Here is a 21,653-nt window from a genome sequence, read left to right on the forward strand (position 1 = left end):
CAGCTGTTTGTTTTATTAGAATCCTTTAGTCAATATACTAGCGTGTTGAGTTGACACTTCATTGTTTTTATAAAGTTAATTGCATTTATCTGTTTGCATGTGTCTACGTTCTATAAAAAGCGGAGTTATGATTAAGGTGTCTGGCTAATTAAATTTAATTACTAGAAATAAAAGTCTGAAGGGAATGGGGTTGTAGTAGGAAGTGCTTCTTTCTTATTCTTAAATAATATGTTTAGCTACCAATCTTCCAAAAGATCCAAGTTTGAATAAGTGCTCAACTTGAAAGAACAGACCTAAAATTGTACTCAGATTAGGTAACGCATGTATACTATCACGAAATATGTTCACAAATAACTCTGGCCTTATTCGACTACCGTTTTCATGTCAGGTAATAATTCATTTTGTCACCGAATGATCATTTTAAAACTGTCCAAAAAGCCTGAGTGTGTGAAACTTACCAGGCAAATTGGCAGGTGCGCAGGTATATGCTGGGGTCTAAACGGGAACAAATTGAATGTCCGACATGAATCAAAAGAAATACAGCATATGTTAGACATAACACACACACACACACACACACACACACACATTTGTATGAGAGGTACGTTTGGAGTGGACAACAGTGCTAGATACCCGATTTGTCAGATATGATCTGTAGCACAGATTAATGAGCTATTCTAAGGTTGGGTGTGAACAGATAGGAAAGTGCGAGAGTAGTTTTCATTAATTTATCTTAAATAAACTGGCCATCATCATGAAATCATATATCTACGTCACTGCTATTTGCAGATGCAGTTGTAAACGGGAAAGCAATCTTCAGCCCAGACGGAAACGGACCCGACAATAGCGGCACCTATAGTCGGGATGGCGTGACAGTTAGCTACCGGAAGCGTGGCCCAGAGAAGATCTCTATTGTTGGACCTGTGACGTCACCAGTGCAACTTCAGGTAAAATTATTTTGAAAAATGTTCAAGTACAGTAAATAAATCTCACAGTTAACTGAATTTCAAGACAAAAGTCATCCCTTCACATCTTATCTGTCACTCTAACTCTTAGAAAAAGCACGAATACGGAATACTTATTTTACTTATTTATGACGTACAGGTATTTATGTAACTGACGTTTTGCACATATATTCACACCAAACTTACTCACGCACAGTATGAAAGAACCCCGAGAAAAATTATTTAAGCCACAATGCAGAATATTCTTTAAGGTGTTCCTAAATATAATTTCAAACCATTTCCATAATTGCAAGTTCAATATATGTCTATAGATTTTGTTTCAAAAAGTCTTAAAACAATAAATATTGAAAACCGTCACCCACGCTCAATTTGCCATTTTTTCGTGAGTCGTCTGTAAAAGCTGAATTCTTTGTCCTTGGGGAACAATTTATACCTTCCAAACAATAGGAAGTCATCTACTGCTGGCAGTAAGGCTAATTTGACCTTGAGCTTTTTGAATAGACTGTGCCGTCTGCTGAGTAGTACTCACTGGCGCTCTCCAAGATTTCCTTTGCATTGTTTATAGTAGTAACAGTCAAGGTTGCAAGAGAGTAGCGTGAATTACTGCTCCGATTGGCTGGCCAACTCACCGCACTGGAAGGAAAAAGTTCCAGTCTAAGTGTTCAAATCATGGCACATTGGCTAGGAATGTGACGTTAATGGACCCAAAGCCAATTACATGAATTACTTAGGGATATTTGGGGAGGTTTAATAATCCCAATATTTTATACTCCCAAAACTGAATAACAGGTTCATTTCTTTACGTATTTTCGGCCAGAACTTATGGAATAAAAAAGGTGCTATCAACTCAATTAACAGCCTCTTTATTTCTGAAACCAGTGTAACGGCCGTTCCGTGATTCAGTTGATTTTTTCCCAATCTTGCTCATGGGCTAAAAATATCATTTACATCAAAGCATATAACAAGGTATGACAGGCGATGGCATTTAATGATTTGTTTTAAAAAAGGCAGCCTTATTTTAGACAGCAATGGGTTCATTTCTCAGCGACCTGTCTTTCTGTGGATTCTTCTAATTGACCATGACCGTTAGGTAATAAAGATATATTATATTTCTGTGATACGATATCCATCAGTCGCAGTGTAAACGACGAAGTTTAACATTAGTCTATCCATGCAAATTGTGCCTTAAAGATATTTGTAGAATCAAGGCAAGCAAGTAATGTGTCAGTGCCGAGGACATAGAGAGTGACACAGAAATAAGACAGGTCTATCACTTTCAATTTACATCAACACAATGCCCATGGACAAGTGTAAATAAGTTATTATCTGAATGTATGCTGTACTGAATCCGCCATGAGATCAGTCACTGCACGGTGGAAATGTCAGGAATTTGGTCGATTATCCACAAAGGCGATGCCGGTTATATCTCTGCATTGATTTTAATTTAACTTAAAAGTCCTAGGTCGGTGACCTTTTCATTCATTCGACTGGCACTATTAATTTCTTTCTTTTTTTCTTTGTTCCAAAACAATTTCCTTTCTTATCAATATTACATCCACATTAAGTAGTGCGAAAGAAAGCGGGGTCGAATTTGAACGGCACTTTGGGCCTAACGTTAACTCAATATTTGACCTAAAACTACCTAGAGTTCGTGAATGGGCATCTTTTACTGCCAATCTTCCGGGTTAGCCTTCTGCACATTAACTATATCTGTGTAGTATTCTCTATATGAATAAGATGGTACTTCTTAGTGGCAATCTGCAAATGGCACCCAAAGTAATAAGTGACTTTTCACAGTAAACAATAAACTTTGTTAAATGCTAAGCTTCATTTTGTTTTTATATATCACACCATATAGCCTTATGTCCCAGACATACATGTTTAGTATCGATATGTGCTTTATCTGTTATACGTTTTACTTTAATGGATATTTAAGAGTATATGTCCTGTTAACCAAAATCAGGTATAAACGACATTATAGAAATTGTAATTATAACATTATTACATAATGTTAATGTACATTATTAATCTTTGATTAGATACCTGATGTATGGTCATTTTGGTGGTGACATCATATCAGTGATATCAGGGGTAAAAGTGCTACTTTTGGTTCCTTGATATTCTCTTTTACCTGAGCTTGAAACCAAAAAATTCCAACGGCAAATGGGAGCTGTGCATAACTTATATTTATAGGAGTCTACGATCGATTTTCTTAAAAGCACTACGTTAAGATTTTATCACGAAGAACTTACACCAATTACAATTAACCTTTTAAACAAGACCGCTCAAGATCTAAGTTTTCAAGGATGTTATCAAATTAGTGGCATTGGATTGTAAATGTTCTGAACGCCTTTGTCAGCTACACCAAGTTAAGCTATTTTATCTGCAGCAGTTACAGAGTTATGTATATATCCACCTAACCGATGCTATGCACACCCTTATTGGAGTATGTGTCGTAAAAAAAGCTCCAAGGTGCTTCACCGCTTAAAAAATGGGACCTTAGCACAATGACAGCCCAACCTATTATCGATATTTTGATTGACAGAAGTCCCGATATACCGGGTGTGATGGAATGATACAAAGGTAGGAAAATGAAAGAAAAAACTCAAGTTAGGTCACATAACGACATGTTTCCTTAACAAGTATTCCTGACCTCAGCTGTCCTAACTTAATCCATGTACATGTCTAACCTTTTACTTCAGGTCTGGAGACAATACGGGGACGGTTACGTAGGTGTTAACCCAGAGATTGCCTACAAATACTACGAGGCTTCCAATGTACAAGTATCGAGTGACTTCCAGTGGAAATCCAAAATCACACAGTGCTCTACGTCTTGTGGAACAGGTGGTGTAACCATTTTGTCTTTGTTGCTTTTCCGCAGTCTTTGAAATTCGATGCACAGTGATTTTTATCGAAAACAAAACTTTGTAAACTGATTGTAACGTTAAGTTTACCATTACTAAAGCCAAGGACGTATATTCAATAAACGTCCTTGGTAAAGTTAAGCAGAGACAAAACGACAGGAACAAAATAAGAGAATGTGTGGAGAGAAGGAGAGAGAGTGTGTAAAGTGTGTGTGTAAGCAAGCAAAGAAGCAAAATGAAAAATAAAGAAAGAAAGGAGAGTGTAGACACACAGCAAATAATACAAAAAATAAAGTAAGAAATAAGGAGAGAAAAAGGTAAAAAATGCCTAGTTTTTATACCAGATTATAATAATCACACTCATCAACAAAGAAATGTTCCAAACATGAACAGCACGATTTTCTACCATTTAAAGGTCAGCAGCTCTCCGAGGCGTACTGTGTCCGCATGACTGACGGAACCCAGGTGGCCCACCATTACTGCGACTTCCGGACCAAACCAAGCGTGAACAGTAGGCCGTGTAATACCCAACCTTGCCCAGCAAGGTAAAAAAGCACATGCACAAACATACAGACGCTCGCCCGCAAATTTTAATCGATGTCGAGAAGTAGGCAGACACGGCACATGTGGCATATACACACACACGGATGAATTCCAATTACACATTAGAATTGGACAATTTTTTTTCGACATCCACCACAGTACAAGATACACCACTCGTCAGCAAGTTACACACACACACACACACACACACATACACACGTACACACACACACACACCTTATGGTAATATTCAGAAACGAGTAACCAATTCAACCATCAGTTTACATTCTATTTTATCAGTGTTTATTTCCAACATATATAGCCCTACTTCGATCACATAAAAATCATTTGACTTCAGCAGGATCTCAGTCATATATTCCAAATCAAAGCTTCACTTTTACTTACATTTGGAATCATTCCAACATCGTGTTCAGTTATAGACAGTGAGTCGTGACGCACTCAGAAGATATAATTATGATCACCATAAAGGCTCTCAGCGTTCTCTAACGGATACAAAATATTAAACAACCACTAAGAGCACTGGCTCAGAACAGCCCAATTAGGCGTGCATTGATCTTGTAAACGCATGGACAGCTTTTCCGTCCTGCAGGATCACTTAAGTCGTAAAGAAGCGTCTGCTTGGATGACTTTAAGGTGTTTGTGACATGTTTCGAATGGCTGTTGGCGGCTGGTTCTAATTTTAGGGGAAAAAGTTCAAGTCACTTAAATTGTTTTTCTGTGTTTCTGATCATTTTCCTTCCAACTCATTCCCATCTTTGGCTTAGTTGAAGGCCTTTGGGAAATAGACCTAGTCTCAGGGATTAGTGCAAAGTATTCCCCTGTCCTTTGCTACGGTAAATCATATACTTTTGCAGAATATGGCGCTTTAAGCATTTCGTCGACATTTCCCTTGCCCCAATAACGATAAACGCTTTAAAAAGACGTGTGATTATTGGTAATTTTTCTGCACGGACACAAATGAACATTATCTAGTTTATGTAAATATCTGAGGAATCAATCGTTTAACTTCTATTACTGCAGCAATACAACAACCTGATTCATTTCGCCTACTAGAAAACAGCCAAGGTATTTTGATGTCTTCGGTTGATAATTATTTAAAGATTATCTCTCTTCACGTTAACAATGTACACAGGCAGTCTTTGGCAGAATTTTGATTGGGGATTTTTCCAAAATTTATTTTATCAATCTCGCATTATGTGAAAGCAGTAGTAGCCCGCTAAAAGGAATGGTAGTCCATTTCCCTTTACTCTGTACAGGCGGCATTCGCACCATATACTGACCCCGATACTTACTCATCCTTAATTAGTCTTCCTTAATAAACCCAGCAATTGATTTGCCTATTTACTGTGTTTATAGGTGGTCAGCTGGCGCATACGGGGCGTGTTCTCAGACCTGCGGGGGCGGCGTAATGCGAAGGCAGGTGATGTGCGTCCAAATGAACAACAAGGTGGAGGAGGTCATTAACGACAGACACTGCCAGAACCTCCAGAAACCGGCAGTGGCGGCGGAATGTAACCCAGACGTATGCCCGGGCGTGTGGAAGACAACGGACTGGTCACAGGTGAGGTTAGACATTCAGGACATACCTGTGCTCTCGTTGTGAAAAGTGTATTGGTCCTGAATTACTATGACGAGAAAGAGGCAGAAGTGCGGTTATTTTGATCTATATGGGATTTTAGTGTGTGCTTAAACCAAACCGTAAACCAAACCAATTTTCTCAGAAAAGCGGTACCCAAACAAATAGTTTGTGAATTAGTAATTCATAATTCATCAAGTCTTGTAAAAAAAGCGTGTAAATGTGTAAATTCCAAATCATCTGCATGTTTCAAAAGAGGTAATAACCCTAAAAAGTACAGGATGATGGTTGAGTAATCCAAATACAGATGATGAAAAATGCAAACTTACAAGATATAGAGACGAAGTTCATTTCAGGATCTTAACTTAGACAATCTGGCAGCTTTGTTTGTGGTTCTTGAAACGAACCTGAAACTTCGGAGTTGGAAACAGTTATACCAAGCTTTTTAATTATCATATAAGTTTACAAGTTGTGGTTATGACAAATGAGGCTAAGACGGCTGGCATTTGTGAGGATAAAACACCGCAGAGTTATTAAGACACCTCACATTGTTATTAAAATACACCAGCGGGTTTGTAAAGTTCATTTTGCGCGTACATAACGATTCGCTGGTCCAGGCACACACTGAATAACATTATATTTATTTACATTGAAAGGCAATTTACTTATGTAAATAGGCTTTTTGTTTAATCATTCACGTAATTTTCACTTTACGCATTGCTTGATTTGGACGCACACACGCACCAAGTTCCTTTTTTGTAAATAAGGTTAGATTACGTAGAACTACTTAGGATTAGGAAGGAATACTTAGAATATCTCGTTTGCGGACATGTTAATGTGCCATCCAGTAAAGAGAAGAACACTCTTTATGATTTCTCATTCAAAGTTCTATGGTACAGTGTACTTGCATAACTTCAAAAGTCCTAGGTTTGTGGCATTATCATTCATGCGGCAGACACTCTTAGTTTATTCCTTGTTCCAAAACAGTTTCTCTCCTTAACAATATTTATCTGCATTTAGTTATGCAAAAGAAACCAGGACCGAATTTGAAAGACATTTACAACATTTTTTTGTACGCTGGTATTTCAGTGTTCCGCGTCATGCGGTATTGGGAAGAAAACCCGGACTGTGTCCTGCCATAAGAACTACCACTCCAATGAGGTGACATCGGAGAGTAGCTGTATTGCTTCTTCTAAACCGCTAACTGTGGAACAGTGCCTTTTGAGGAAATGTGAGTGAAAGGAAACTGTCTTTGTATGGGTTATAACGCAGAATTTTGATGATGAAGATGGCGGCGGTTTGCAGGGTTCTGAAACGTGGGCGTACGTTCCAGGCCTTTTTTTGTTGACAATTAAACAATTTAACCAATATCGTTCAACGACTGATGTTCACTAAATCCTCATTTTCCATCCAGTTTAAACATTGGGGTAAACAGCAGGAAACCTTATTTGTCAAGTACCCTGTTTATCTTCGTTTGTGTTTTTTTCCAGTAGTTTTCATGTATTTGGATGAATCTTAGAGCATTTTGGAACAGAATTTTTATTGAGATCATGTTGAGCCGTGTGTCAACATTATTGATGTTTCAGACAAATAACAAACCAATGAATGTTGCCTTATATACTATAATTCCCGAGAAAGAAGTTATACAAATGTGTTCGTCAAAATGTTATTAAGCCTTAGAAGCTGGTGTTAATTGAAATCCCTTGCGTGATTTCTCATCTTCTTCATCTCAGATTTACTTGGTTTTGTGGATAATTTTTCACCTGACATTTTATAGGTTCCGGCTCATGTAATGATGTCATATCTGACTGTGAGAGTTACGGAGCAACAAGCTGCCACGAGTACACGACGTGGGCAACTAAAAACTGCGGCGCGTTCTGTGGTTTCTGTGGTGGCACCGACTTTGGTAAGATTAGTCATTATTTTGCTCATTATCCTTTAGTTTATGATGATTATGAAACCAGTATTTAATCCCAGGTCTTCTTGTTTTTCTTTGGCGACATTTTACATATTATTTTATTACACCTGGGTCCTTCTCACATTTACATACATGCAAATCATTTTACAGATACTGCTAAGCTGCCGTATGAGGCACTGAAGTCTAGCATACAAACATTGTCTTTCTCTCCCAGAACAAGCACTTTTACCCTGTCTTCCATTCCTAAGTGCCGTGCACCATGCATACGTTTAGAGCCATCAGGTACCGTTTATGAATGACCGGTATGTCCCCAAATGGGGTCAAACCCACCCCACGTCCGCCCGCTCAGGAGGTGGACACTATATATACTACACTATACAGAACATAACCACGAGAACATTTGGTCAGTACAAGGCAACTATGCAATTCTGACGACGCAACATGCAACACAATTCTTGTAAAAATCCTGAATCTTGTAAAAATCCTGAATCAGACAAACAAACCGGTTTTTGCCTGATGTTTTTAAAGGATATTTTGTTTTGTTTGTGTGAATCACATCGACATGTCATGCACTCAGTATTTCATGATATGGTGGCAGTATGTTTCTTTTGTTGAAAAAGGAATTCCTCTACAAAACTGGTGCAGTTAATGGAGCATCTCCTGTCCTCGATTTTCCAAATTCCACAACGGTTTAATATCAATATTGCAATTATTCGACTGTTTTGGTTATTATCAACTGGCGTTATTGCCTCTTCCTTTATAGTTTCTGTCGAGTGGTAGTGAATCAATCCACTGGCGCCTTATACTATCAGGTCATCTTTCCATTTGCAGAGAGTTAATCTACTTGCGTAATATCTCTAATGTTATATATCTATGGGTTGGCTAGTTGGAGTCGGGCTTAATGCTGAATATAATTTAGTCGTGGAGAGTCACGACTAGATACAATTGCTTCCAATTTTGTGTTATGTGCAAAGTGAATTGCACTTCCCAACCCTCCCAAATTGCCTTTCAAATTATTCACAACACATTGAACTTGGTATTAAAAGTGACAGCGGTTTGGCGAAATGAGCCGTCTGCGTCGTTTTTGGGTTCAGGGCCACTCATATAACCGCTTTGTTTGTTCATACGTGCTCAGTATATATTATTATTTTAACATAAGAATAGCTTTTTTTGTCGTCTAGTGAGAAAAATTGCAAGTTTATTCAACTCATTCGACTTCACGCAGCAAGTTCAAATTGTTACAAAAAGATCAGAATATATAACGAATATTGTTCCCAGTTAGCAAGAAATATGAATAAGATATGCCTTCATTGTTTGCTTTATACCATTTATCATTTTGCGGTTTGCAACGAGGATATCAACTGTATGTGTGTGTGTGTGTGGGGGGGGGGGGGGGGGGGGGCGGCGGTGTGGACAAAACGCCTGTTTAATTTCTTTTAGTGACTAGCCAAATCATGTGGAATATAGAGAGAATCGCCACCACCATATGTCTATATGTTGTCTAGTTTACACTACGAATGGAATGGGCATAAACAGGGTTACTGCTTAATATGAAATATTTTTTATAATTGTTATTTTTGAGTGCTGATTAAAATTATTTTGGCTTGATTCATCAAAAAAGTATGTCACTGAGTGATTAAAATATCCAGTCTTCTGTTGCGAGATATTTTGGTCAATAATATCTAATCTGACATAAGATGTCATTCAAAAGAAAAGAAAACCCCCAGAAAACCATATCAACGGTTTGATATCAGTATTAACTTAAAGCTAAGATATTAAAGAAAATGATAGCCTTCGGACAGTGATATGTTACACAATCAAAGAACTCATTACAGTAAATCATGAAAAGTCATCAATAACGGGTATGACCTCCAGCAAATAGAAGCATCGTTTGCTGTAGAATGTCTCTGTAGAAATCCTGGTTGAGGTTGCCTCCTAGAAAAACCAACTGGTTCTAGACACCGACATGAAATGCTCCCCAAACTTAGACGTTACCACCCCCTGCTTGCACCCTAGGCAGTACACAATCATCGTTTTATGCCTCTCGTACACGTCGGCGGACACGGATTCGACCGTCATCCCTAAAAATACATATCTGCCCTCATCACCGAAACCGACGTGATTCCAGTGTTTTGGCTTCAAACTCACGTGGTCCCCAGCCCATTGCAGACGTCTCTATATATTACCTGCTGTTAACAGTGGTTTCTCTAATGGTATTCTTGCAAAATTACCGGCTTGCAGTAATCTCTTGTTCACGAGGAACCTTGAAACGGGCGTTTGAATGACATTCTGCCACTCTTTTCTGAGGACACTGGTTGTCTTTGTACGACCAGCACGGCGCACTCTAAGGAGAAGGCGATCCTGTCTTCTTGTTGTGATACGCGGACACCCTGTTTGAGGTATTGGTGTAGGTGCCCCTTTTGTAGCATTTCTTTGGAGGACTTTACTAACGTTTCCTGATAAATGTTGAATTCCCTGGCAATGGCTGTCCGTTTCTGGCCATTTTCTCTGACAGCAAGAATCCCATTGTAAGCTGCGTTGCTTAGCTGTCGAACCATATTTTCTATAAGGTAACTATCAAGTTTCAGAGCGATCACTTTGTTGCTTCTCTAAATACACTTCAAAGATTGACCAAACCCATGCGTTTTTTTTACAAGGGAAGAAATTGACCACCCCTCATATTTCTGACCACAGAACATGCAACTGCATGCATCAATTGTTTCGAGAGTTGTATGGTAGTTAGGTAACCTGGCTACACATGGAGTGCCACCTCAGTTTAAATTTTGAAATAGTTGGAGAGAAAATAAATATTTTGTAGAAAATTTAGTCGCCAAAAAAAAAAAAAGAAAAATTCCGTATTAAGTAGTAACCCTGTACACAGGGGAAAGTAAAAAAATAAAAGTCTTGGTGTCTTTTTTCTCTAGGACTCACTACCAGACACACTAACGTGGTCAACAGTGGAAGATGTGCCTAAATACCGACTAATTCACAAATGGAGCCGACCAATGAGCAGAAAATAATTTTATTTCGTGTTTACCTCTCATTTTCTAGGCTCCACCGCCGACTGTACTGACGAGGTCAACTGTGCGGAGTTTGGGGAAAACGTGTGTACAGAATACGCTGGCTGGGCAAGCACTAACTGCCGCCGTCACTGTAACCTATGCTCTGGGGCCGCCACCACCACGCCTGCCCCTGCCAGTAACTGTCAAGACCAGGTAGACTGCACTCAGTACGGTGCCGACATATGTACTTCCTATGTACAATGGGCCACGGAGAACTGCGCTCGCCATTGTAATCTGTGTGGTAGCATCGAAACCACCACAACTACCACTACTACTACGACGACGACTACAGGTATGGCCACACCAAAGGCATGCGAAAATTCGTCAGTGGACAAATTTTGTCATCCTTGACGTAGAGTATTGTTAGTTTTTATATCTAAAACCATTAAGAAGAAAGTTTGCATTTTTGTAGGATTTTGTTTTATTTGCTTAATTTTAGTGAGAGCCAATGTTGATTAAACACAACTCTTTGTAGTAACATTGTCTTGGACAGGATTAAGAGGTCAGCCCAGAATTTGACTAATATTTGGATGTATTTTGAACATTTCAGTGGCCACTACGACTCCAATCAACACCGGGTCTGCTGTTTGCGCAGACGACACTAATACTGACTGCAAAGCATATGGCCAAAGCGCATGCACAGAATATCGTACATGGGCAGAGCAGAAATGTAGAGAATTCTGTGGTTTCTGTCAAGGTGAACGTCTGTTTATTTATGATAAAACCCTTTTTAACAAAAACATTTCTTGTATGAATGTTTGAAAAATCTTGTATACACTCAAAAGATTGGAAATAAGTAAGCTCATGTAATATTCAAAAGTTAAATACCGAAAAAACCAACTGCGGCACATCCGATGAAGCAACATCGTTCAAATGCCACAGAATAATTTTTTCATGGGGACACAACACTTTTTTGACCATTTCAGATACAAATAACGTAGGAGCTGGTACTTCCACTGGACAGTGCGCTGATTTAGAAGACTGCCCCTCATACGGTGACAATGTCTGTACAGAATATAAAACTTGGGCTGAGAAGAACTGCAGGAAACATTGCGGTCTTTGCCAGGGTAATTCTGCCCAAGATCTTTAAATCAGGCTGCTATTGTATAAAACGCTTGTTTTTTTTCAAAAATCCTGTATTATTTTGCTTATTGTTGTATTTTCAAAGAGGAAGTGCTTCTTTTTGTTCAAACAATATTGTGTTAAGAATGTTGCATCTAGAAGCTGCGTGCATTATATCTTGCGAAAGAGGGGCATAGTTTTAAAGCTTGGTCGTTTCAAAAAGTCGGGTAGGTGAATACCATTTTTTTTTTTGTAAAAATAAACGTGAAAAGTGCTTATCTAAGTGTCATGGAACGTTTTCAGACAACAATAATGTAGGTGGCGGTGCTTCCACTGAACAATGCATAGATCTGCAAGACTGTCCAGCATACGGTGATAATGTCTGCACAGAATATAAAACTTGGGCTGAGAAGAACTGCCGAAAACACTGTGGCATCTGTCAGGGTAATTTTTTTTATGGCAGTGACTCCATTTTTTTTTTTGCATAATTATAAGTTAATTATTTTGCTTATTTTTCGTTGAAAAGCGCTTCTAGTAGCAAAAAGTTATCTGATGGGGAGAGCGGTGTTTGCACTGTATAACTGCATTATTAACTAAATGTTTAGGTATTTATGTATAGAATTGATGAGTAATAATCGTGCAAAATGTAATAAGCAACACCACGCGTCCTTCAAATCAAAATGGAACCATTTCAGACACCAGTAATAAAGGTGGCGCAACAAACGAACAGTGTGCAGATTTACAAGACTGCCCGGCTTACGGTGAAAATGTTTGTACGGAATATAAAAGTTGGGCCGAGAAGAACTGCAGAAAACATTGTGGTTTATGTCAGGGTAATTTCAGAGTGATGGTTGACCCTTATTTGACTTAGTTTTCATTAGTTGCAGTCGATAACAACACTTCTTTCTCATTCTCTAATTTCCTTTAGGCGCAGTTATTTAAAATTATTGATTGTGACCTCCTCTGCTCTTTCCCTCTCTCTGCAAATGGAGGCAAAATGCGTCGGAGAAGGACGTGACTCTTGTACCCTTTTTTTATATTACCCCGATTTCAGTGACAATAAGACTACCAGTAGTTTCCCTAGACCCTCCATGAAGTCATTATTAGAGATAGAGGCTTACAGTGTCTTTGTTTGATGCTCCTATTTTCCACTAGCTAGCCAGGATTTCAGATGCATTCCCTTTTTATTGATATTTTAATTGAGTTTTTATTCGTCAGACATTTACAATTGTTCCTTTAAAGGTACCGTTATTCTTGAAAAGCAAAATTTTTTAACGAAAAAATCCAGATTTAATTCTAATATTTTGTACCTTCTTATCTTTTATATGTAATTAAGTTTTGCGATCTACAAACATAAACACAGCCTTATATCTGCATTACTTATTATGCCATATGGCGTGCTAAATGCTTTTTCCATTTTGCATTGGTCTCAGGAAACATAGGTGGCACTACAACAATGCAGATAGGGGGCGCTGCGGGTAATATTCAAGTTGAACAGTGCACAGATCAGGTAGACTGCCCCTCTTACGGGGATAATGTCTGCACGGCGTACAAAGCTTGGGCAGAGAAGAACTGCAGAAAACATTGCGGCATTTGCCAGGGTAACTCTGGACATTGTGGTGTCGTGCTGTTTATTCGTGTTTGTCGTCTGTATAGAACCCCATGTTTGTGTCTGTTGACTCCACTTCTATTTATTCCATGTCTGTCTTTTTGTGCGTCTTCCCGAACAAAATCCATCATTCTGTTTGCACCTTAATGTCTTAATTTTCCAACTTCATTCTGTCTGTCTGTTTTATTGTTAGCCTGCTCCAACTTCTATGTGTCTGTACTTATGAGTCTATGTGTTAGTCTGTTTGTACATAAACATAGCTGTATGTCCTGTATCCGTGTAGACATCCTATGTGTATTTGTCTAAACGTAGAGTAAAATGGAACTGTTAACTTGATTTTGACTTATTTTAATAGTCATGTCCTGTTAGACCAAAAGAATCGTACAATTGTGGTGTTTGCAGCATGATACCAGAGTAAAAAAAAGATTTCTGCAACCAATTTTTCGAACGTAAATGCAGTCATATTCGACTTATTGCACTGCACTACTACACCTTTGTTTATAATACTTCGTGCACCGAATATTTTTATATTTAAGTGCTGTTATACGTGTACATTTTATACAAACGTTTCAAAATTAACCAGATCGCAGTTTGTTTGCTTTTGTTTAGTTTTGTACGCATTTACGACAACCGAGTTCTTCTGCTTCCAGGTATTAACCAATCACTTAGAGCGCAACAGAAAAGATCTTTTCTTTTTCGGAATCATCATGTTGGCAACCCTGGCAACAATTTTGCATGTACATTTGTCAATTTATTCTCGTCTCGTTTTCCAGCGTGTGAAGACAAGGTAGATTGCCCCGCCTACGGAAGTGACGTATGCACTGCGTACGCCGGATGGGCCAGTACCAACTGTCGTAAACACTGCCGTCTGTGCTAGTAAGTGGAATTGTACCGTTTTAGATGTGACAGCACCTATTGTGAAAAATCACTAAAGAATGCCACATTAACAGTTGGTGCTATGGTTTATCGTTTAGAATAAAGCCATTTAGATTTAAAGCTGATTTTGAATAATTAATTTGTATAGACTTAAGCTTTTGTAAAACGCAAACTTGGAACTATGGCTATAAAAACATAGTCTTACGTTTTTTAGAACCAACCCAGGAATCGTGTCAAAGACACAGAAAAAAATATTCGCCGTGTGCATTTGATTTCAATTAACTTCTTCAGTCGTCAAAACTCACTTTGGGATTATTTTATTGTAGGTCAGGTTGACGCTAAGAACATCATCCAGAATTATCTTCCCACTTACTGCTGAAACCATTAAGATAGGTGAACAGTTTGCTTAAGATGCCCAAGTAGATAGGCCGATATTACTTACAAGGGAAAGGATGAAGGAATGCCACAATGTGACCTTTCAAGACCGTATAGTGCAGCTGCTGATTAACTGTGTGTAGGAAACTGTTGCATTATAGTTGCATTAGTTGCATTATTATATGGACCTTTAGACGATTGTCTTTAAAACGTTTCCCCAAAGGAAATTCAAAATTAGTGAACGTGTAAAGGCATTTTATTTCCTATAGTATCAGCTTTAGTGATCTAAGCTTGGTATTTTGTGAACTTGCGCTTCTAGATACATTTGGATTTTTTTGTGAAATGTTTTTCATTTAAATTGTGATTGACGCTGTCAATTTTATAAATGCATGATACATCATGCAATTCTTAAACTGTGATTCCATGCCTACCAATATTAATATTGTTCGATGTGTCTAGGTAAAACGAAGGAGATGAAAGCAATAATTCCCCTTTCCACAATTCAAAAGCAGTGCCAATAATTAAAATTGTACCGTTTTAGGAAAAATTAACGCGATATACAGCACGTTATATTTGTTACCAATGATTTATTTATGACTGTATAGCTTCTTTGCATAAACAAAAGCCACAAGAAAAATGGTTTCCAAAGAATAAAAAACGTAAATGTGAGGATATTAGGTATGTAGTTTCTATTTCTGTCTTGGGCATTGCTTCTAAATACAAAAGAAACAGGGAACATAAGATTAGTCGCTTAAATTTCTTTTGACTTGTAGAAGACACACATTTTATTGTAAAATGACCGTGTTTTTAATCAAAACGGAGCATTAGCGGAAGCTGTAATGGATACATATTCAAGAAACCTTTAGTACTAAATTTGTAAAGTTTTCAAAACATGATGGAGAAAAGTATGTTAATTTTTTGGAAAAAAGATGACACGTTGTCTTCGTGCTGTCTCAATTTTGCGACTATTTACGACTAATTTGACATCAGGTGACATTGCTTAATGTTTTTCGGATTTTTGAAACAATGTTAAAAATGGCGAATAAAAGTGGTCTTCGCCCAAACTTTTGTCACTCTTTGTTACATGTATGTTAGTTGACTTAAATGATAAGCTATAAATCCGCAACAAGAAATATTCAGGTCTGTAATGGGGATGGAAAATAAGTTTGTTCTATGCATGTACCATCTAATTATAGGTAGTTCGTTAGTCAGTCACGGTATACATCTTTATGCAAAGCAGATCTAGCTTTCACAAAACGTTTTCTGTTTCGTCTTTAGTTTTTACAAACTGACCCTTCCACGAGTGTGTTTTTTTTTTTTTTGCAAATTTTCATTTGCGTTGTACAAGTCTTGTCATTTTTCAAACCTGCATGCATATACGCTATCGCGTTTCACAACTATCGCAATTGTAGCTCCTTTCATACTTGACTTTTATGAATGCTTAAGTTTATGTCTGGAATCAATTGTTTCCAATGCCAGTGACTTGGTGGGGCGTCTTTTTTACGCATGGGCAACAATTACATACTAGAAAAGAGCAATACGAGAACAAACTACCCAGACAGCTCTGATGTTCATGTGTCATGTGCCGGCATGTTAGAATTTCTTATGGAATTAAACAAAGCAATACAGTTCAGATGCACTGGGGTCTGCTTTGTTCGATTGCGTTAGTTAGGACATACACACCCACCGTTGTGTTCTGGCCGATGACAAAGCAGGTGCTACAAAGTACTGCGCAGTAGCCAATAATATACTCACCTTTCATGCTAAACGAAAGAAGGTCATCAGTTCAATTGACGCCATTAAACTCGAATTTTCTCACTGTGAAGATAAAAGGTTTCTTTGCCGTGGAGTATAATGTCAAAGGGAGGGGCAGCACCAGCAGCTAGTGGAGGTGGAGGATCCGCTTTTCAGGCTGGCATGAGCACTTTTACAAGCTGTAACAAAGCGGGATCTATTCCTCATTTCAACCAGCACCTTGCAGAATACCCGGATGATTTCAATGCTCTGTGGTATCGTGGTACAGCCCACGCCATTGTTAGACAGTCTGCAGAGGCGTTGAGTGATTTCAGGCAGGCAGAACGCGTCGGTTCCAGCGCAGAGAAAGAGGCCGTGGTGGCTTTATTACAGGGATTACAGGGCAATAGCAAAGACCGCCGCCAAATTCTACAAAGAGGAGTGCAAAGGTACCCTGATAGTGGCCTTCTCTGGCAGGAGTACGGGAGCTGTATGTCGAGTGATAATAACTTTTCAGAAGCCAAAAAAGGACATCTGAATGCAATTGCACTCAAATACCCGTTCGCATATTATTCGCATTTTGGATTGGGAGAACTGTACAGAAGAGAAGACAAAAAGCAAGACGCAGTGCAGCAATACGAGACTGCTATCAGAATGTGTCCTACTCTCACGATTGCCCATCTGAAGTTGGGGGAGTTGTTAGAAGAGGGAGGTAAGACGCGCGCTGCCTTGCCTTATTATGAGAGGGCGAAAACGTTAAACCCAGTTCTGTATGAAAAATGGGAAAGGGGACGAAAGCTTCTGGAGACATTTGAAAAATGCATTTCGGCTTTTAGTTTCTTGCTCCAAACGGAAGACGAGAACAGCACAAAGCAGCCGTATCGAGGGCCATTTTCCACTCTGCTTGATGCATCAGCCAAAGTGAACCGACCTGCATCAAGCTTTCGGCCACGCAGGTTGTTCACCAGAGATGGAGCAGAAGGCGGGACAGTTTGGGCAGGAGGTGGGAGAGGTGGGACAGGAGGTGGGAGAGGTGAGACAGGAGGTGGGAGAGGTGGGGCAGGAGGTGGAAGAGGTGGGACAGGAGGTGGGAGAGGTGGGAGAAGGGGTTGGGGCAACGGCAGTGGTAGTGATGATAATGATGATGAATGTCCAGAGAACATTTTTCACCCCGAAGAAGAAATGGATCCAAATTGGAATTTCAAATATAACGGACAAAGAATCTACAAAATCGGCAAATTATGTTACATCAAAGATAGGGCCGGAGACAGAGGTCATGCTGGATCGTATTGGAAAGTGTATGATTACTACCCAAGCAAGCTCGTGTTGTCCTACTCCGTGGATAAGTACGGAAAGCGCATTAACAAGCACGAGTCCAACAAAGGGCATACCATCCGGACGAAGGATCTTGTTGGCTGCGAACCACTGAAGAAGAAATCTAAGCGTAAATGACACTCGTTCCACTGTTCCTCATCCGTCCTTTACACCGCTTCTTTGCATGAAGTTTTAAAAATGTTGACTTAAATACAACAGACAAAGGGCTTACTTTGGACAAATGGTATAACGGCTTTTTGGAACATAACAATCGGGTTCTTGGTGTACAGGTGTCAGAATTCAAGATACCTTAATTATTTGTGATCTCTAGGTGACATTAAAATAATACAAACATTTACGGTAAGTCGCATTGCTTCTATGTCACAGTATCGCAAATACATATTGCATGTATTCATGCTTGTATAATTTGTTGGTCGCCATGCGTTTTACTAAACTGATCAAATTTATTCTCAAAAATTGTTGCTGCCAAATTCATATATTGAACTACTATTATACACTGTAGTTTTAGCGCACTTAGACGTAGTACTGATAATGATCGAGAGAGCCGGAGAGCAAATGAAATATGGATATCGGTTTTCTTTTAAATCGTGTTTCGTTAACTTTGTGTGGTAAATGAACTTCAGATTAACCTTTATATCTGTATATCAATGTAGTATTAATTACTAATATACTAGTATGGCTAAATGACTAATGTACTGTATTAATTGTAATAACTACAAGATCCTTGAAGTCAAGAATAAGAAGTGGCAAATGATTTAAGATTAATAGTATTAAAAATAATTGTTATATAATTGGTAAAGAATACGATGTTAGTGCCTATATGTATGTCGTATTTTAATAGATCGCGTTGAGAAATGCATACAAGAAAAAATATTGTCGAGTACGGAGAAATCCGAGTAGTTCTTAATGGGAAGAATGGGGTATATCGGCCTTAACCTTGACAAACATTATTTTAACCTTGGTCAGATAAATACAACAACCGAGGTGGTCTCTTGTATACGTCTCTTTATTTTTTCGTGTTTTCCCTGAAATAGTTTTTTAATAGGTAAACGATGTCTGTTACTACAGCTGTTGCAAAAAGCCTAGAGCTGCTCTGGCATTTCCAGCTGTTCTAATACAATTTCAAAATTTGCAGAATCTTCCCAGCATGCCGACATTATCAACCACAAAGCAAAAAGAGAAAGCCAATACGCGTCGACGAAGTGTCATCACGCGTACACGGCTGGTTGCAACATCATGGAAGAATGCAATCGGTAGTCCTCGGCTGACTCCGCAAGCTTGATTATAAGGGAAAACACACACACACACACAAAAAAAAAAAAAAATACAGAGACGTACATGTAGCTGCACATGTAAAATAGGAATACGTGTAGCAGAAGACCATTGGGCAAATATTGTACAGTTTACTGTCAAAGTTTTATGTAGAAGCGTGAAATAAAAAGGTGAAAGGATGAGTGCTGATAAGAGGGTAAAGGTGCCCACCTTTGTACATGAAAAATGAATTGTGAATAAAAAAATATATACTAAATTAAAATTAAGGACTTACAATTTTATGATCCACTGTAATTTTTTTTATATTGAAATATCATAAATTAATGTCAAAATGACCTTGTCAAATATTCCTAAACAAGTGTGTTTTAGGGGAGTTCTGAAATACATTTCTACATTTCTATAGTAGTAAGGTGACAACTGTGAAATTTTATAATTGGGTACACAAGGTGCCAGTTCAAAAAAGAAAGGCAATAAGTGGCCAATCAATGCTTGTGATCAATATTTTGATTTCTTTATTCTTCATGTACTGCTTATTGATTGAAGAATCACACAATGACTTGAGGATAAAAGATGTTCATTTTTATGAGCCCCTGCCTTACTGTACGATCTTCAAAAACTTTTATCCCATGGGCTTTATCAAGTTTTAAGAACTGAGGAATTTATTAACTTTTATGTGTATCGAATCATTTTAACACAAGTATAGTTTAAGTTGTGTATCTCACCACTACTTGTTTTTATTGTAAAATCCAACTTTTTAAGTTGCAGATAAATACAGACTTGACATTTAATATGGAATGTTTTTTTCGAAATAATTTTTTATCAGTTTTTTCCTATTTTGCTGACTGATAAATGAAAATAAGGATTAAAATCGTGTTTTAATAACTTTAAATTATCTCTTTGATGTCATTGTGACATCAGTTTATTTATGGAATTCGCCAGAGAAGCAAACAAAAACACATTGCCTACTCTATGTCATACGACAACCATTAAAAGAGATATTTTGGATCTCCATATTTTACAAATTATCGTATGTAAAAGGGTAATACGCTCCACAGAAGACCCTCATGTCAGTTGCTAGTCACAGTAATGGTCGTTGTAACGCCTGGCCTCTACGTGGCTGTTGCCAGCGCTCTCAAGCGGCAAGGCATTTCTTGGGGGTAGGTTTTTAGAGTTCAATCTGGAATAGCATTCCAGGCAACGGTCTAAAATTGTCCAATCTGGTCCAGTTTTGTTGTAGGACATGTAGGCAGTTGATTGGTGAGTAATGGTCTACCGAAACATTGTGTATGTGGTTCAAATGTGGCGATTTTGATGACCAGGGTAGCTACTCATTCCCTTGGTTCTGTAAGTTATCTACTATTAAAAGTGTTCTGTGTGAACCTGCAACCTCATCGTGCAACCTAGAATTGTTCCTAAGGTGCCCCCTATCAAATGATAGACAAGTGGTTCCGAGATTATTCCTTTATTTGATCTGGTTCAGGTTTTCGTCGATGACTACCATTGGTGTTTTGGCACCAATGTGGAATCTACTCCAAATACTGGCGCTGTCAATCACCCTTGTCACTTTAGACCCGGCATATGCTTCGTCGTAGGCCTCTTCTGGATATCTGTAAACTCTGTTTTGACTAATTGGGCGGTACAGGTGAGATCTGACCTCAATAAAGAAAGCCACGCAGTTTCATTGTTCTACCCAGAATCGTTCATGGCCCCCAATTCATTAGAGAAACAGACGACGATGTTTTGCTGTATACAGTGGGTACCTCGGAGGTCATTTGGTGTTCTTACCTGGTAAAACCAGTTTGGTGTTCGCTAAGGGCTTTAAAAAACGCATTTTAGTGGCAATTTACCCCTCGTTCTGATCGGACTAAGTGTTTTTTGTTTAGTTGCAGCAGCGTATCCCGAAAGACAGTTGGTCCTGTACCCTGTAGGTAAAATTGTGATACATTGGGGGTGTCCTCTGTGTAGGCACATCAGTCTGGGCATTACTCTATAAAACTGTGGGGACCGTTCCGTTTGGCGCTATGATCTGTCTGGTTATGTCTGTCTTTTTCGCGCCATTCTGCCTTAGATTAACACATGTGTAATGCACTACTTGACTCATCTTACGCACTGCAAAACTGACCGCTTGCATGCAAAATTTCAAATTTTTCTATGCAGTAGTTGCCGAAATATGGATACTTTTTTGACAGAACCAAGCTTTGCCTAAGCCAAGCTTTGATCAGCCCAAAGGAACACTACCCAATTAAATCACTGCACATTACATAATGTAGCAGAGCAATAGGCATGAAAGTCAGTTAATTGGTAGTGACACACCTGACTGCACACTTTTACATTCACAAATCTTATATGAGATCAGATTTTTAAAAAAAAAGAACGTATTTTTACCTAGGTATACCTTCGAAACTGAAATATTCCATATTAAATGTCAAGTCTGTACATAT

The 21,653-nt window shown here is 38.5% G+C and overlaps 1 protein-coding gene across 5 annotated transcripts in view; it reads left to right on the top strand.

Annotated features, from left to right (window-relative positions):
- Positions 1-15,935, top strand: part of LOC106176057 (A disintegrin and metalloproteinase with thrombospondin motifs 6-like) — a 48,715-nt gene extending 32,780 nt beyond the window's left edge. Inside the window, exons 19-32 of one of the 5 annotated variants that reach the window (XM_087008981.1) lie at positions 790-947; positions 3,668-3,809; positions 4,245-4,374; positions 5,750-5,954; positions 7,059-7,200; positions 7,747-7,875; positions 10,939-11,241; positions 11,500-11,646; positions 11,876-12,016; positions 12,315-12,455; positions 12,707-12,844; positions 13,445-13,612; positions 14,394-14,496; positions 14,823-15,935. In XM_087008981.1, the coding sequence (XP_086865107.1) occupies positions 790-947; positions 3,668-3,809; positions 4,245-4,374; positions 5,750-5,954; positions 7,059-7,200; positions 7,747-7,875; positions 10,939-11,241; positions 11,500-11,646; positions 11,876-12,016; positions 12,315-12,455; positions 12,707-12,844; positions 13,445-13,612; positions 14,394-14,496; position 14,823 (2,048 nt within the window). In that variant the 3' untranslated portion in view covers positions 14,824-15,935. The remainder of the gene's footprint in view (positions 1-789; positions 948-3,667; positions 3,810-4,244; positions 4,375-5,749; positions 5,955-7,058; positions 7,201-7,746; positions 7,876-10,938; positions 11,242-11,499; positions 11,647-11,875; positions 12,017-12,314; positions 12,456-12,706; positions 12,845-13,444; positions 13,613-14,393; positions 14,497-14,822) is intronic. The other 4 variants (XM_087008982.1, XM_087008984.1, XM_087008983.1 and 1 more) reach the window with 4 other exon arrangements.
- Positions 15,936-21,653: the final 5,718 nt, after the last annotated feature.

This window comes from Lingula anatina, chromosome 3 (genome assembly GCF_051362555.1).
Source record: "Lingula anatina isolate TDL-2025a chromosome 3, LinAna3.0, whole genome shotgun sequence".
Classification (NCBI taxonomy): Eukaryota; Metazoa; Brachiopoda; class Lingulata; order Lingulida; family Lingulidae; genus Lingula; species Lingula anatina.